Below are 17,788 nucleotides of genomic sequence, written 5' to 3'. Positions count from 1 at the left end.
AAAATCTGGCAGAAAAAATGAGATGTTATTTCTAATTGTCTTTTTTTCACTTTTACTTTTCCACTCCAGCCCTCCGGGGGCTCCCCTCTTCCCATCCTCCAGTTTCCTTTTCTACCCCTGTGCTTGGCAGGGATCCCTGCTCCATTCTGCTGTTTCAATAGCTGCAGCTCTACAAAACTTCTTGCTTTTCCCTCACCCTTGACAGTGGGAAACCGGCGTCGGCTGGAGCTCCCCGGGGAAAGCGCTGCCTCCCACAAAACCCCGCTCATGCCGCGCTGGGCACGTCCCCCGCCCCAGCTCCCGGCCCGATCGCGTGCTTGCAGGAGCTTTTATTGTGACATTTTGCCATGGGCTGGCTGTTCCAGCCCAAATGAATGAAATGTGGGGGCAGAAGACTGTGGAGGGCACGTCCTCAGCTCCTTCCATCCCGTGCCGGAGCCGCGCTCCGGTACCGGCGGCGGCTGCTCGGGAAGGGGTCCGTACCCGCAGGGTGGGCACCATCAGCCCCCCGCAGCTCGTGGCTTGTCCCTGGGGCTTGCTGTGCTGCCCTTTTATAACCCGGCCTCCCGATGGTCTGAGCTATATCCACGCACCCGAGGAGCTTTCCCTCTGGAACCCGCACAAAACCACCCCCGTGGGCTGCTCCGATGGCTCCCGCGGGGAGCCCCCCCGGCTGAGCCAGGCGACCCCAGGGCAGTGCCCCCGTGGCCAGGGCCACCTCATGTCCCAGCGGGTGCGTGCAGAGTCGGGGAGGAGCTGATGTGCTCGTGCGTAGCCGGGGGCACCGAGCATCCCCGACCCGCTCCGGGACACACTCGCCCTGCCCTCTGCCCTCCTCCTCGGCGTGGCCGAGCCCAGCCGCCGGCGCTGCGTGCAAGGCAGCGCTTACAGTGGCTGCCCCGCGTCTCCAGCCCGAGCATCCCGCCCGGCGCTGGTCCCAACTCCCGATTCCCGAACCCCGGGTCCCCCCGATTCCCGAATCCCGGATCCCGCCGATCCCCGCCCCTCCCTCCCCCGCCGGCAGGGGGCGCTCTCCCAGCCTCCCGTAGCCGCCCCCGCCGGGGCCCCGTGGGGGCGTGTCCAGGGGGGCGTGTCCGCGGCGAAGGGGCGTGGCCAGGTCGGTGGGCGGAGCAGGAAATGGAGGCGTGAGGGGGCGGAGCGTCGGCACCGACCGCGGGCAGCGCCGCGCCCGCCCCGCCCCGCCCCCGCCGCGGGGCCGGCGTGTGAGGCTGCCCGGCGGCGCTCCCTGCGCGGCTGGGCCGGCGCGGCCCCCGCTCCGCGGCTGCGGGAGGGAGCGAGGGAGCGAGGGAGCGAGGGAGGGAAGGGGCAGCCCCGGCGCGGCCCCCGGAGAGCGGCCGGAGCGGTGCATGGGGCGGCGGCGCGGGCCATGCCGAGGAAGGAGCTGCCGCTGCCCGAGGGCTGGGAGGAGGCGCGGGACTACGACGGGAAGGTGTATTACATCGACCACGGCAGCCGCACCACCAGCTGGGTCGACCCCCGCGACAGGTGGGCGGGGGCGGCGGGGCGGGACCGCGGTCGCGGAGTGCCCCCGCCGGGCCGGGGCCGGGGCCGGGCGGTACCTGCGGCCGTGCCCGGGAGGGGGGAGCGGGACGGCCGCGGCTTCACCTGCGGGCCTGGCCGGGCTGCGCGGGGCGGGAGCGATGGAGTGGGATCGGCGAGTTGTGTTTTGCAGTTTTGCTCCTCGCCTCCCTGCCCAGCTCCTTGCCCGTCCCCAGCCATCCCGCTGTACCGCGGCCATGCGGCCCTGGCAGGGGGAGCCTGCCCGGCTCACAGCGGTGCTCGGTGGTTTTGGGGAGGGCTGGCAGGGAAGGGGCGCTGCGCCGTGTCCTGCATCGTGGCCCAGCTCTGCGAGCGGCTCCGTGGCCTCACCGAGCTTGGCCATCGCGGAGGTCGCTGACTTCAGGGTGTGTCTCATCGCCCCTTCTTGCCGCCCTCTTCCCTGCAGTGTCCCCTTGCTTGCTCTGAGTAGCTCTTTCCCTGTATCAGTCACTTAGAGAAAGTAAGAGTAACAGCAAAGTCTGCTGTTCGAGACCCAGGTCATTTTCCAAGCCATGCTCTGTTCTAGCATGTTATAACTCCGTGCTTCAGGCGGTTATGGGGAGCCAGCACACAGGAGCTCCAGCACGCTGGAAGCTCAGCTCCTGGATCGCTGTTGAAATCAGAAGTTTCTAAATTTCCCGTTTAATGCTTTGTTAGCTGAAGTTCCCGGACGCAGCGACTCAAAAATCCGTGTCAGTGAGCTGGAAATCCCAACAATCTGAAATATGCAGTTTGTCATCGATAAATTTCATGCACTTCCCCATCTGACAGTGAGTGTTCACTTTGTTATGGGGCAGAGAGTATGATTTCTGCATTGGTTTTCCTCTCTTCCCCTTGCTCCAGGGATCAGTTCCTTGAAGGGGTTTCCATTTGTGGTGGGATTTCAGGACTTTGCCTTCACTGTGTTTACTTAGATGGTTTTTTTGTGAAGCATGGAAGTGAATGATTGTCCAGTTTTACAAGATTTCAAGGAGTGTTCTGCATTCCAGGAATAATCCTTGTGTGTACTGTACACAAATGCAACCTGCTGCCAGCTGGGGGGTTTGGAACTCATCTTGGGGTAATGTGATGTGGTCGAGAAGGACTAGTAACACAGTTGTTTCAAGGTGGTTTTTTTAACCTTCATAAAAGTCAGTAGAAGCTTAAATTAGGGATGCTTTCCTGGCATCTTAATTTTGTTGCAGAGAATGAAGACAAATGAGAAATCTAATAGGCCTTATAATAGAGGCTTATAAAAATTCCTGTGTGTCCTTGGTTAGTGATTCAAGAATGACAGAAATGACTAACTGGGTGCCTCATTAGCCATGTATACTGAGCTGTCGCAGAACCATTACCTGCTCACCACTGCTAAAGGACAATATTCAAAAGCACACTGATATCCTATCACATGACATATTTGTTGTGCACATAGAAGTACACCTGAATACACGTGGCCCTGACAAGCTTTGCATCTGAGTCATCTTCCAGTAGTGCTACTGAGAAAACAACCTGTATGGGACACTCCCCCTGAAAACCCTCAAAGTTTTGAAGAGTTTATTGGTCCACACTGGAACAACTGTGTGACACAACACTTACCCGTTATCTGGGGGATGATGTGCTTGTAGGAGTTGAAATCCTGCTCTGACATACAGGAAAGAAATTTCTCTTCCAAGTTATTTATCACTGGCTGTGAAAAACAGCTGATGGGAGGGATTTCTGATCAGCTCAAGTCATGAGGTGCCAGCTCCCTGCAGTAGTAAACCTGGATTTTCACACTGAGCATTGAACTTTATCAGTGCCTTTTAAATTTAAATTTAAATGTCAGTGGTACTGTACCTTTGTAACACCTGATGGGTTTATTCAGAGTGCAGCAATTGCCAGTGAAAGACAGAACACAGAAGGTTTTAAACCTTCCCTAAATCTTTCATTCTAGCTTAATTTAGTGGAAATAAACATGAGCAGGGATACCATCTAGCTTCAGGGCATGGGCTCGCTCCTTGTTTTTGTGGCAGCAGTTGGTGTCAGGTTTGTTGTCCTGCTGACTGAGATTGGTTTAATAGGCTGTGAGGGAAGCAGACCTGGCTGTGGGCACACGGGGAAGATCCACAGCAGGGAAGGGGAGGCAGGGGGTGAAAGGTGGGACCTCAGCTGGCCTTAGGCTGTGAAAGCAAAAGCTGGGCTGGTGGTTTTCCAGTTCTTGTTTAGTGCATGACACCAGTCCTGCAGAGGGGCTGTAAGAGGGGCTATTACACTTTGCCAGTGGGAAGTCACTGGCACCTGGTGGCATCTCACTCTTCTGTAAAGCTGGCTGGAGTGATGCTCAGATGCCTGGAGTCTTGGTTGACTTTTCCAGACTTCAGGGCAGTCCTGAGAAACCTGTGGATGTTGGAGCATTTTGGGAAATCATCTAAGATTAAATAATCTGAAGAATTTTGTGATGGAACTGTTACTGTACCTGTGATATGGTGTAACAGAAAAGCATCAAGGTACCTTGCTTGCAGGAATTTCAGGTTAAAAAGCTGTGAGGCAGTTCTGCTGAACAGGTGGAGGAAAAAAATCCCCAAACCTACTGTTTTCCCTTGTGTGAAAGGAAGCTCACATAGCTGACTCTTTTTGCAGATTTGTTTGAAATTGGGTAATTTGGGAATTCAATACAGTGTTATGGGAGATCAAACCTTACTGAGCTGGGGGAAAAAAATTTGTCATTCCTAGTTCTAAAGCCAGGCATGACCTTTCAGGTATGCAGCAGTACATACCAACTGGTAAACCATGCCAGAGAGTTGTCCCAGTTGCTTTCTGAACACAGAGGGTGGGTCTGCTTGGGAAGCTGCTGTGCTGGTGGCCAAAGAGAAAATACCAGTGGTGGCTCAAAACTTTAGCACCAGCTGCTGCCTGTTCTTAAATATCAGCATGAGCAACACTTAAATATTTAACATTTAACAGAGTGAGATTTCTGCTTTCATCAGACACGAGCATTAGAGGTGGAAATTTGGGATCCAGTGGTGTGCTGTCCTTGGGCTCTTTACAACAGGTTTAGGGAACCTCAGCTCTCCCTCTGAGTGTCTTGGAAGAGGGTATTTTTTTTTGCTTCTCCTTGCCTTTCAAGCCAGAACTTTCAGGATTGCGCTGGGGGTTTGGAGATGCCTGATAATGTGCCCCACTCTCAATTATTTGTGTTCTGGTACTCTTCCTACTCACCTACTCTTGCATGGTGGTGTAAGCAGTTTTTTCTAGGTTATTTTAGATGGAGCTGACTGAACTTCTCATTTTACCTCAATCACTGGACTCCTGCTGAGAGTGAAAGCCAGTGAAACAGGAGCACTTCTAGCTTAAGTTTGGTGAAGCTACTAAACAGCAGCAGATGTTTTCAGTTTTGGAAGGCAGCAGTGCCTCAGTTGATGGCCCTTCATTTCTTGAGGGCTCTCGTTGCTGTAAAGGGTTGGAGGTGTTCATTAAATGAAAGCCCAGATTCTCTGCAATTGCTCCCTAAACTCCCTTCCTACTCCACATAGGGGTTTTCCCACTCTGAACCTCCAAAGTAGAGCTTTGGGGAAGAGATTTGCCAAGGTTGAGGGTAAATATCTACCAAGGTGTGTGATGTCATGTAGAAGACCTTGTGTATTTAAAATAGTCAGGGCCACCTATTTACTCAGGAAGATTCAAGTTTGCTGAGCCTGAGGATTTTAGTGGAGAAAAGCCAGGCATGTCATGTAGAGAGCACCATCATCTAACCATGCCCTTCTAGGCTTCATGTGAAATGCTGCAAAGTATTTTGTCTTTACATTCTTCTGATCTTTAAGCTTTTTATCCCCAGTCTGCTCTGCACACTTGGTCTCCAAACCTCCTGTACTAAAGATTTAGAAATGTGAGCATTGTGCTAAAATTTCACATGTAACTGTCTACTCCTTGGATTATTTGCTTTACTGTAGCATAACTATAATCATTGGAATAAAGCTAAATATAGCTAATTTAAATGTGAGAGATCTCCAAAGTAAAAGGGCTGGAAGAAGGGAGGGCAATAAAAGGCAGCAGGGATAAAAGGAGCTGTGCTTTTCTATAGATGAAAATCAGTAAGAATAAGGAGAAGAGAGAAAAATTTTCCAAGATGGAACATTTCATTGGGGATTTCTTTCATCAGTGGCAGCAGCAGAGGTCAAGCAGCTGAAGGCTCCTAGTTTGATGCCTGCTGCTGCCTTTCTTTACTGATAGCTAGCTAAGCACCCTGTCATGTATATGTGAATCTACTTCTTTCTTCCCCAAAATAGCTGATTACTTTATAAAGAACAGGCAGCTCAGTGTGTGCCCATAGAAACTGCTGATGGCCGTTTTCCACGAGTGCAGAAGTGAGTGACAAAAATGCAGTCTTCAAAGTCATCTGAGTGCCATCTCTGGGAACAGGTGTCCTAATGTGTAGGACTTGTGCTGTTCTTACTTTCCACAGTGATTGGTTTATGTAAGTGCTAATATAAAGGGAGACAAGGACAGTGAGTAAGATTATTGTGACACTTGAAATTATTTTAATTGATTAATATCAAGTGTCTTCCAAGATGAGGTAACACAGGATGCACCTGTGACTGGAAAAAGTGAACTGGAGCTGAAATAGATCACACTGCTTCAGTTATGAAAAAAATCTGACTTTGTTTGGTTTGTTTATTGTTTTGTTATTGTTTATTGTTTTGTTTGGGTTGTTTTTTTTCCCTGGACTCCCCAGACAAGCTTCAGTTATGAAAAAAATCTGACTTTGTTTTGTTTATTGTTTTGTTATTGTTTATTGTTTTGTTTGGGTTGTTTTTTTTCCCTGGACTCCCCAGACAAGCCTGGTTTAGGGTGTCTTGATCACTTTGGACACTGCAGGAGCTGCCTTCAGAGTCTGTGCTCTCTTGCGTAAGCTCACTTCAAACTGGGGAAGGTGGCTGGAAACAACAGGTGTGATGCTTTTTAAGAAGGGCATCAGTGCTAAAGCTATGGTATGCACATATGTGCAATGACAGAGGATATTGGCACTGACTTTAGAAGTACTAAAAGCATTATTTTTATCTTCCCTTTGGAATATGAAAAAAAAAAGCAAAATGAGAAGCTTTGTTAAGCTCAGCAGCTTTTTAATGTATCTTGGGGAATTCTGAGTCTTAAAAGATCAGAACTGCTTTTGAAGAAATCTCCATAAATCATATTGTTTAGAAATATGTAGGTTGAGCTTCATCTCCCTTCTCTGGCAAGGTCATCTTGCTCACAAGATCAGTCCTTTAATTTTGCCTCAAAAACTGACAGCTTGTGAAGTTAGTGACACTGCCACTGACTGGAAACTTATTTGGCAACAGAATCAACTATTTCATCCCTATGTAGGTCATGTATTTTCATATCAAAGTAGTTATCTTGATCTCCATCCAGTGGAATGGCAGGAAATTGGCTAGTAAATTCCAGGAGATGTGGGTATGACAGGTGAGAGGTGGCTGCTGTGTCAGTCACCTGGGGCGGATGCTCAGTGCTGTTGCTGATGGGGCACCTTAAGCTGCTGCCACTGCCAGGATAAAATTCTGTATCAGTGCAGGTTTGGCTGAAAAATGTTGTTTTGCTGTCTGGGTTAGTTTTACAGAAACAGTTGATCCAGGCTGTGTGTGCTTGTGCAGAAGCTTGTGGCACAGCTGGGGTAGAGCCAACACACTGGGAGGTGTGGGAGTGGGGCTGGCTCTGGTGGCAACCTGGGAATGCTGCTGAGGGTGCACTTGTGAAACTGTCCCCAGGCACTTGACCTGGTCAGGCTCTCTACCAGCCCAGCTGAGGAGGTGTTCCCAGGGCTGGAGGTGCTTAGGTTTGCCTCATGATTTCTGACCAACTTTTACGGGGAGAATGGATTTGCTGGAGCTCAGGTGAAACCAGCAGTGAGGCAGAGCACCTCCTAAAGGAATTCTTCACAGGGCATCTTCATAGCTAGCACAGTTATGGGAAGATGAGTTTGCAGCAAACTTCTCTGTGTCTGAATCTGATTTAAATTCCTCTAGCTCGTGCCAGAAAATTTGTCTGTCCAAAGACAGACAAAGACTTGTCCAAAGGACTTTAACCAAATAACTTGTACGTAAAGAAGCAATATTTGCTGGATGGCTCGGGGTGGTCCTGTCACTGGCCCACCACTCCACCTTTTCAGATGGGCTCTAATCTCAGTTGCTGGAGAAATGTATTAGTAAATGATTGATTCCTACTCTGTGCTCCTGAAGGTGCTCACTGCCAGGGCCAGCCTTGCACTCTGCTCAGCGTGCCAGGCACCGTCACCGCCCCACAGCCCGTTCCTGAGCGTGTTACCGACACTGATCCCACTGCCTGCCAGGACAGAAGTGTTCTGGGCTCCACTTGACACTTGGTTCTGTCAAATATGGGAGAACTTCAAGCCTTTCTCAAAGAGAGACCCAGCAGCTGGCTTTGGAAAGCCTTGCTGGTCTCCCTATGCCAGGAGCTGGCTGCCTGGACCTGGTGGCCTTGAGTGCTGCACTAGCAGGGCAAGTGTTGGCTGAAATAATAAATCAATAAAGAGGGGTGGCAGCAGCTTGGCAGACTCAAGTGCAGGTATGTAGACTACTCTATACACATATATGAGAGCTATGCAGATTGACCACTTCCTTGGGGAGAAATACTTTTTATGCTGGCTGGGTGCCAGTCATGAGACCTGTTCAGTGAGGTTACGTGCTTTTCTTGTGGTAATGAAGACTTAGCTTAAACTGCTCAAATAAAACCCAGAGTTCTTGTTCACAGAGCCTGAGGTTACTGCTCCCCCCTCTCTTTTAAGCTACATGCATAGATAATCGGCTGAACAAACAGTGGGCAAAACTGCTCCCAGTAGAATAATAACTGCTTTTCACTACCACTCATTCAATGAAGTGACATCTGGAAGACTCTCCAGACAGTCACAGGAGGTTTGGTGTGTAACAGGAAGATGCAAAGAAGCCAAATCCTACAGCTGTCAGTGTTCACTGGTATTTTCATACTCTTGGATGGGTTCTCCTGGCTTGGTTTGTTCTCAGTTTATGCTGATACTTACGGCTTCCACCCCAGCCACGATATTCTGCAACATAAGTACCCAACACATTTAAAAACCAGATGAATTGCTTTCTGAGTCTCATAGAGGTGCTGTGGGGATTAATTAGTTCTGACAAAGTGCTTTCTGGCTGAGATGTCAAACTTATGTTTCAGGACTAATGGTATTGTTCAGTGAAACTGTTTAGTTCTCCTCAAATACCTAATCACTATTTTAGAAGAACATACTCTTTGGAGAAAAGCTTTATTGATTTAAAGCACGCAATAAACAGTATTGATTTGCAAGAGGCAGTCATTCATATCTGCTCTATGCAGAGCTGAGATGTAAGGTGGCCACACAGCTATTTTGCACTAAAATGTAAGTGAAAATATTGCTTAAATGACCCTGCAGTAGCTTGCAAATTTCTCGTATGTGACTTTCAACTGCCTTAATAGCCTTGTACTCAGAACAGGGGCAGTGCCCTGCTGAGGAGAGGGCTCTCTGCTGTTTCATCCCTCACAGCCTTACCACAGGGAGGGTGGCCTGCAGAGGAACAGCAGTGGGTAAAATAATCTTCTGGACCTTTAGAGCACCACAGGAATATGTAGGTAGTCCCAGAACTGCTCTGTAAAGCTGTACTGCAGATAGCTTAGTGGTTCATTTAGCTTGTGTCAGGCACAACTTGGGTGTCATGTGCCAGCTGAGCCTCTGCAGCTGGTAGAAGACATGCTGGTGGCCCAGCTGTGCGGGCTGTCCCCTTGCCCATGCTGTGTCCAGGCCATGGGGGGCACAAATCCTTTGAGACATCCTTTGAGGGGCACCTGTTGGCACCAAGTTGGCACCACGGCTTGGCAGCAGCAATCTGTTACACTGCAGCACCTAACCCTGAGTGAACAGGAGGAGTCATCTGCTGGCATCTTTATCCTGGACACCTGAAAGTCTCATAGTTGGACTGTTTGAAAGAGTGAGTATGTTTTTGAGCTGCTTATCCAAATTACCTCAATGGGGATTTGGGTGGGGATGACAATGGAAAGTATTTGACTGTCAGGTGTGATGCTGCTCTGCATATTATCCAGCCCATTTCCTGTGAGGTGTCTCGGGTTGGTGGCCTGCCTTGGGTGCTGCTGGTCAGTCAGCCTGGTTCAGAGAAGGTTGTGGTAACCCCTTTGGGAGCTAATCACATTCCTTTGGTAGAACTGGCTTGCTCTGCAGCTACTGAAATGCAAGGGAGGAGGGGTGTGGGTGGGAGTGGGGAGGCAGCAGCACCCCAGGAACAGCAGGGCACCCGTTGTCCTGGCCTGGCAGGGACTGCCAGGTGGGTGAGGGTGGGCTCCTCGTGTCCTGCATTGCAGTAGTGCAGGTGGATGTTCTGTGGTGCTCTAAAACTGCTCTCCCAGTGCTGCTTTCCTTGAGGGGAGCCCTCCAGCCTGTCTGCTGCTGCTCCACAGGGCTCCTGTAGCTCAGTGGGGGTTTACAAGGGTTTCCGAGGCAGCGTGTGTGCTGTGCTCCTGATGTCACTAATCCAGGAGGTGTGACAGATCTACTGCAACAGTGCCCTGGGTAAGGTCCATGCCCAGTTGGTGATGCTGCTCTTGTCTCTAACAGCTCTTAGCTTGGTGCAGTGCTCTTTGGATGTGCTTCTGGTGTTCAGACCCAACCTTTGTTCCTCAGCATCTGGTGTGACTTTGGTTCAGTCTTCTGCTTGCTGCTTATGACTGTTCTTGTTTTGATGGCAAGAGAAGGGCTCAGCTGACCAGAGGCCTTCCTCCTTCCTTCTTTGGAAGCAGCTTCTGTGTTCTCTATAGGATTTTTCCAGATGCTTCCTATGACTAGTGGAGTGATGCTAATGATGCAGCTTTATTGACTGCTTTTGCTCTGAATGAATTCCTGTATAGAAGAGATGGAAACTTTTCTCAAGGGAGAACTTGGTATGAAAAAGAAATATTTTTTAAGAAAAAAATAGTAAGGTTTATCTAAATTAGGATGACCTGTATCTAGTGTTCCAGGTGAGCTTTTCATATTGAACTGTGTTTTTTAAAAAAATAAATATTCTTTATATGAATAATGTTTGGCATTGAAATTAAATCAGCACTTTGAACAGACTTTTTTGTTGGAACATGTATGTGGTGACAGGTATATTTGATGTGGTGTATGTTAATGCTGCAGAGAATGAGGAGGTTAAACTCTTCTGTTCAGGATATTATTCAACATTTCTCAACATCTGGTCTCTCTCCACTTCAGTTGTCAGTTAACCCACTTGTTTAGATTTTTCTGGAATTCCTTGAAGTCATCTCCACATCCAGCTAACCTAAATAGCTTGTCAGCCAGCAAGGCAGTAAGCCAGGCTTGCTGTTTGTATTGTCTTGTGTCACTAGTAAGGATTTCACACCACAATGTCTAATCATCAGAGATACACAAGTTATTGCCTTGATGGGACATTGACTGTTTATTTCTCATATGGACACACACATAGAAGGCTTTAAGCTGTTTAACAGTTCTCAAAAAGTAAGTTTTCCAGTATTCTAGACATAGACAGATTTGTCTGGCAAAGAGATCTCTTTGCAGTCATCAGGGAGTGTTATTCTGTCTTATTTTAATGTGTATATGCAGGAAAGTGAAATGTCCTGGCTGCTGCTGTGTCCCATGGTTTTCTGTGGCACCAGCATTTTGGAAGATATCTTAGACTTCCTGACTTTATTTTCTGCTTTTTAAATGTGAGTGTGGAAGCTTCCAGATTTAATTTAAATCCGGTCTGTCCAATATCAATGTGGTATCTTTTCAGTTGAGTTGGTCTATAATTCTGAATAAAGTAGACACGTTGTCATATGTCATCTGTTAATAGTGTGTGGCAGGCATGGTGAGCTTCTCATACAACTGGTTTACTAGTAATTTAATTTTGAAGGTATCTGCCGTCATCTGCTTGATGCTAATGAAAGCATAACCTGAGTGTGAATACTTTCTTAGAGCACGTGGTGTTTGCTTGCCTGATCTCATACTCCTTGGGCACTACTCCTCACTTCCTTTTTAAGATTTCTGTTTAGCAGAAGAATGTGTGGATGGGAGGGGAGGGGTATGTGGCAGAGGAGCCTGTCTTGGTCATTTGCAAAATCTCAGTTTGCAAAGACAAATTTGGAGCTGAACTGGTCACACTGAGTCCTCCACTCAGGCTTGTTTTCGCACATCCTTTGTAAATGCCACTCTTATCCCTAAAGCAAATGTTCTGTGTTGAGTTTTCTCATCTTTATTCTCTATTTGTCCAGCAATCTGTAGCCGATGCCTCATAGTGCTTCCTGGTTTATTTTTTATCTGCTTCCCAACACAGGCTCCTGCAGTTTTGGATGGTAGGTCTGACATGTGTTGCATCTTCAGTAGCTTAGCTGGGCTGGTGGCCCTTTCTCGTGGGGTCAGTGTGGGTTTTGAGTCGGGTGCTGTGGTGATTCTTTCCTCCTGTTGGGAAAAGGTCCCTCAATTAATGGGGGAGGACATGACTACAGCTGAACATGCCACAGTTCACAGCCTGGTTTGGCCCAGGCAATGACTATTTGGGAGGGGGAGGATCTGCTCTTGGGTCAGACCATGTCCCATTGTGTCTCAGTGGCTGCTTCCAGAGCCCCAGGCAGCGAGATGGGGGCTGGGCCTCCAGGCTGTTTTCTGAGCAGAGCCAAGTGACACCAGGTCCTTGAGAAAAGGTGGCATCTGGTGCAGTTTACTCCTCCTGTTAGGGTTTTGCCATGTAGTAACAAAAATGAGAACAGCCCAAGTGGTAATTCACACCCATAATCCTTCTGCTTGGAAATCTGCTTGTGGCACTTTGGGAAGTGTTCCTTCGCAGTCAGATTTGGTACAGAATAGATTTGCAGTGAAATAACCTAAGTTAAATCATTTTAACAATGCCCTCCAAAGGTGCTATTGTTTGAATTACTTCCCTGGGGTAGTCAGACAGATGTGTGGCAAAGCCTCTCTGAGTGATGGTGATGCCTCTTGCTTTTCTTATTGTTGAAGACAGGCTGAAATGCTGCTTTGGTCCAACTGCTTTGTGACCAGCCCAGATGCCCGTTGGAAGGTATGGGGAATAACGGAGTTATGTCAGTATGAATTAGGGATTTTACAATAACAGTTTTATTATTTATGTGGCATCCTCCATCTTCATGAAGAGTTTACTTCCCCTTAAACACACTTTGCAGTGGAAGGCAAGCTGTCTTCATACCCTTATACCTTTGTGTTACCAGCTCTGATGCACTCCTTTTTCCAGTCGTTGTTGCTGCTTCAACTTTCTCACTCACAAGCTCTACAACACTGTTGCTTAGTCCTCTTATGTCCATACTTACAGGGTCTTTAAGGCCTTTCATAAAGTAAGCATTTCATTTTGCCTGATGGCAGAAGGAGGTTTATGGAGTTTGGGAAAAAAAAAAAAAAGGAAGAAATACACTGTAGGTAATAGATTCCAAAAATGCAAATTTGTTTAAGCAACCCCTTAAAAAGAAGGGAGGGAAGAAGGAATTGAAGATTAAAACCTGTGTTTATATACATGTAGAAGCTGGAGGCAAAGCAATCCATTCATAAATATACAATAGGATTTATGTCATGGTGAGAAGTGCTGCATGCATATTCATGTGTAATTTGCAAATCCTTTAGCGATTAAATACTTTACTCCAAACTCAAGAACTAAATAACCTTCTTGTTGAAATGAGATGTCCAAAGGCTCTAATGCTTCTCCAGTGGAGGGGAAAGGCTGGGTGGTGTAATAGATCTGATACTTTAATTTCACTCTATTAAAAGATTTCTGGTGTGCTTTGGGCATTATTTTATTAGTATAATCAGTAAGTTTTGAACAAAACACGGAGCAGAGAATTGCAAGAAATATTATAAAGCCTATCATGCTAAGAGAAGCAAATAGGCTTAGAAACTTGTTAGGGTGTTTTTCTCAACTTGATTTATTGTCAAATACCTTTGTCTAAAACTTTCGTATCCCGTAGGTAAGGAAGGAGGCAGATAAGTAACAGCTTGGGGTGCCATTGTCTGAAATAATTCACTCCACTTGCACAAAGGTTACTTGCCTGTAGCCTCAGTTCCTCACGTAGCACTAAGAGATGCATATGAATACACTGTTGCTGGTGCTTTTGGTTTTCAAAAGCGTGAAATTATTACTTTCTAACATATGAATGGGGAAAAAAAATACTGCTGTGGAATAACTGTTTCCTGCAACTTGGGTTGTTACAGCGGGTGAGTGCTCAGCGACAGCGTTCCTGGGTAGGGTGGGGTGATGGGGCTGATTCATCGTGCCCTTCAGTCCTCCGACTAAATGATACTCTGCAAATGGGACAGCAACTGCCAGGCATCCTGCTGAAAAAACAGAGCTCAGCCTGTGCCTCTAATACCACTGTGATAAGATAAGGTTAAGACTTACAGTGTGATTGTGTTACATGCTCTGTGCCTACCCTCACCTTCCTCAGGGGCCTTTTGCAGCCGGAATTAGCAGTCTTGTGTCTCCTCTAGATCCACCAGCTGCTTTGCTAGGGCGGCAGACTGGTGGCCATGTAGATTGGACCTTTGTGATGGCTGGTGTTTGTGTATTGCTCTGGGCAGTTAGTAAAGAACCAAAGTTCTTCTCAGTTCTTAAAGCTGGACCTAAGCCTGTTCAGTTCCATCTCTGTAAATTCCCTGTTTACCCTTTGGGAAAGCTGTGGTTTATTCTTGTGTCTGGACCATCACTTGTTTACTGCGCTTTCTCCTGGTGTTCTTGATGGCTCATTTTGGAATTGCTCCTTTTTTGTAGCTTTATGAGCTCTTTTCCCTTTATGCATAGTTTTGCATTGGCAGAGTATAATGTACATCCATGCTGGATGGGAAAAGCCAGCAGAGTTCTTGTGTTCTTTCTTCCCCACTGAGGTTAGTGTGTCTTTGAAAGTTATGTTGTCTGATTTAGCTTTCCTACTCCTGTTTTGTAACAGCTCACTTGTGGGATGCTTTGATTGAGCTGAACAAGACACAGCAGTGCACTCAATTCACTAAGGGCTCTATATGTATGTTTCTGGCTGGCACAGGTGTAACAAATTGCCCTTTTAGTCCTGTTTACTTGTTTTTCTTGTTCAGTCACAGGTAGTTTCTGCTCCTGGGTGATCAGAGAAGAGCCCTGGATTCCCTGTTTGCTTTCTTGTGCTGTGATCAGGGAGGCACATAGCAGAGGCAATGTCCCTTTGGTGCTTGGGGCTCTGCTGTACAAAGCTGTACTTCAGTTGATTTGAAGTAGTGTCTCCAGGTAACTGAAAAGTTGTTGCTTTTACAACGAGCACTGAGAGTTTGTATCATCTGCCACGTCAGAGCATCAGCTGTTTGAGCTGGTGGCTGGTCACAGGAGGGAGTGTAAATGCAGCACCGAGTATTTGAAGAATATGATTTGGTGTAGTTTCATAGAAAGGACAAAACTGAAGGAAGCAAATCCAGCTCTCCTTAAATTGAGGCCTGAGTTGGTGACTTCTTGGCTTTAGATGTTGGACACTTCACTGCACCTGTGAAGCAGTTCAGGTGCACACAGAGTGCATGAGGTGTAATTGTCCCTGATTACTGTGAGGCTGTATGAGCTGGTTTTATGCCAGTATTTTTTATTATATATTAATGAGGAAAGCTAGAAGAGATAAATTTATTAACAAATCTCATGTTTGAAATGAGTGCTGCTCAGGTAGGGGCTGGATGGGAGGTGAATTTGATTCCCCCCCTGTTTTAGTAACCATAAGTGATCGATTGCCTCTGGACCCATCTCAGAGGAGTGCAGCGAACCATTGCAACCACTTGTACTTCTGCTGGTGGAAAAGGTCAAAATCTTTGCCCTAGGGCTTGGTTCTGGCTGTGGGCCTGAGCACAAGCCCCACTGGCAGGGCTGGAGCAGGCTGAGGAGCCACTGAGCCATCCCGTCGTGGGAGGTGGCCACTCTGTTAGCCCAGGTGCCCATCTGACTCCTCCCCAAGCTCGCTAGCATGCAGGAAACTGCTCCCTCTTTTTTGGGCATGGTTTCTACTGGTGCAGTGAGTTGGAATGGCCCAAGGACTGTCTGGCAGCAGTGACCTGCCGGGGTGGGAGTGACCTTCCTGCCAAACATTGTTCTCCTGGAAGTCATGGCTCACTCCTGAGCTGCTGTCGGAGCAGTTGTGCTGTGCTTGCCTGGCACCACGGGTGGTGAGTGTGGGTTCAGCTAGGCAGCTGTGTCACTTGTAGTTTGTCTTTCAAAGCAGACAGCTTAGATATCAGATTGATGCTTTCTCAGTGCTGCACTGTGGGCTGTAATTCCATCTGCTGCGACACGGTGAAGGTGACACCTAAAAAGGTATGTGCTGCTTTCTGGATGTCCTCCCTGTATCTCCTGCATACATAACTGGAGGCACCATTTTACCTGCATGCTGGCCTTGCTCAGTGTGTGGTTGCTCAGGAGCCCTAGCAGAACACTCAATATTTTTCTCTGAAATGCTGTTTGAATTTCAATGTCATATTTCATTCATTCCAAGCACTGCAGTTTCTGCAACATCACTGCCCTTTGTCTTCTCCGGTCTGGAACAGTGGAAGCATCTGCTTATGCCATTGATTTGGCAATTATTAGAAGGACATTGAATAAAGGACATTATTAGTGGATAGGAGGAGTATTTAAAGACCTCTGCCCACAATGTCTTTGTTTTTAATAGTTCTGCAGATTCATCACTGATTCTGGAACTTGACAGCAAGTTGGTTCCCTGGATCAGTCTGTAGATTAAAGTTGCTAGACAAGGGCAGCAGGAGTATTTTATTTGCCAGAGAATTTCAGCTTGGTCTTTGCAGGTGAGCTGAACTGTGGATAATGATTTATTTAGCTGAGCTGATGGGAGTAAGTGAATATACACGTGAATTCTGCATTGGTGGTGAGGATCAGCATTTGGGTAGAAATGAATAAAAAGGATAACAAAGTGAAACTAATTGCTAACAAAAAAAAATTACTGGCATGGGAGTTGCATTTCATTTGGGTGCTGATGGTGAAGTAGTACTCATTTAAGCAGCAAATTTCAAACCTGTAAGCTCTCATGATGGCTTGCTTAAGACCAAGTGTACAGTACTGTAAGGCACAATGTCAGATCCATTAAACACAGCTTTGACTTAAGGATGAAAATGAATAGCTGAGATATTTTAGGTAACTGCCTTGAGCAGCAGTGATGGTTGTATTCAAACAGCTTCAGTGAGTTATAAACAAGCTACAGCTGAGGCCAGATCAAGCCACTGATAATTGTGCACAGTGCCTGGCATAGCTTGGTTGGGGAGCAGCACACACGGTGTGTGAGGCTGTTCTCCCTGGTGTGTACCCTGAGCTCCCTTACAGGGGAGGTGTCTGTACCCACACAGCTCTGGTTTCCATAACACTTTCCACCTCCTCAGCTGCTTCAGTTTTACCTCAAGTGTCTTGCTACAAATACTGGTTTTGACTGAGTGAGACTGACTCATTCAGCTGCTGCTTATCCTTTGGCATATATAAGGGCTGCAAAACCTGATAGTTATGGAGAAAAAGTGTTACTGAGGGATTTTGGCATGAAATACTACTTTACACTGTCTGAAAAAACCCCAAACCAGCTTTTTCCTTTTTTTTTTTGAATGGAAGAAGGGAAAAGTTGACTGAGGTAAAGGGCTGTCTTTCTAACAACGTCAGCTATAAAAGATTTGGACTGTGCATAGAGAAGACTGGCTTTGAACTAGTTTGTTTTTCAGAACATTGCTTTCTAAATTTCAAGGAAAGCTACTGGTGACCCGGGGCATTCCAGGCCCCACAAGAAAATCTCAGGAGCGAAATGTCTTGTGCCTTAAAGCACCTGCAGATCCTGCAACTTGTTTGCCTGGCTGCTCTACAAAGAGGGTTTATTTTGTGAGCAGAGCACAGATGTAGCTCACCATCTTCTTTTCCTGGCTATGTCCCCTGCATTGAAAACTGAGAGAGAGAAAATACCTTGTTACAGATGAAAGGTGTCTGGGGCTTGCTATGGCACAAAGAAAGATGTGATTTCCTACTGTGCTAGGTTTGTGTGGTCTCTACTACATTTTAGGATCTTATTTGACCAACTTACATTTTCCAAGACAAAGCTGAGACTCTTACAGAGTTGGTGCCTTCTGCTGCTTCCCTTGACTTGCTGGCAAAGAGAAATGTGTGAAAATGGAGGTGGTTTGGCTTCACATTTTACAAAGCCCTCTGTCTTATACACCAAGTCAGTTTAAGATCATTCTATTTTTGGAGTT

At 47.2% G+C, this 17,788-nt stretch overlaps 1 protein-coding gene across 1 annotated transcript in view; it reads left to right on the top strand.

Annotated features, from left to right (window-relative positions):
• The first annotated feature begins 1,227 nt into the window (after nucleotides 1-1,227).
• WWC1 (WW and C2 domain containing 1) overlaps nucleotides 1,228-17,788 on the top strand; it is a 66,489-nt gene continuing 49,928 nt past the window's right edge. Inside the window, exon 1 of the mRNA XM_051793449.1 lies at nucleotides 1,228-1,506. Coding sequence (XP_051649409.1) covers nucleotides 1,388-1,506 — 119 coding nt within the window. The 5' untranslated portion in view covers nucleotides 1,228-1,387. The remainder of the gene's footprint in view (nucleotides 1,507-17,788) is intronic.

The sequence above is a fragment of the Manacus candei genome, unplaced genomic scaffold (assembly GCF_025592945.1).
Source record: "Manacus candei isolate 608988 ecotype Guabito, Panama unplaced genomic scaffold, ASM2559294v1 h1tg000037l, whole genome shotgun sequence".
Lineage (NCBI taxonomy): Eukaryota > Metazoa > Chordata > Aves > Passeriformes > Pipridae > Manacus > Manacus candei.
Note: the sequence above shows the minus strand (reverse complement) of the source record. Positions and strands in the feature narration are given on the sequence as shown.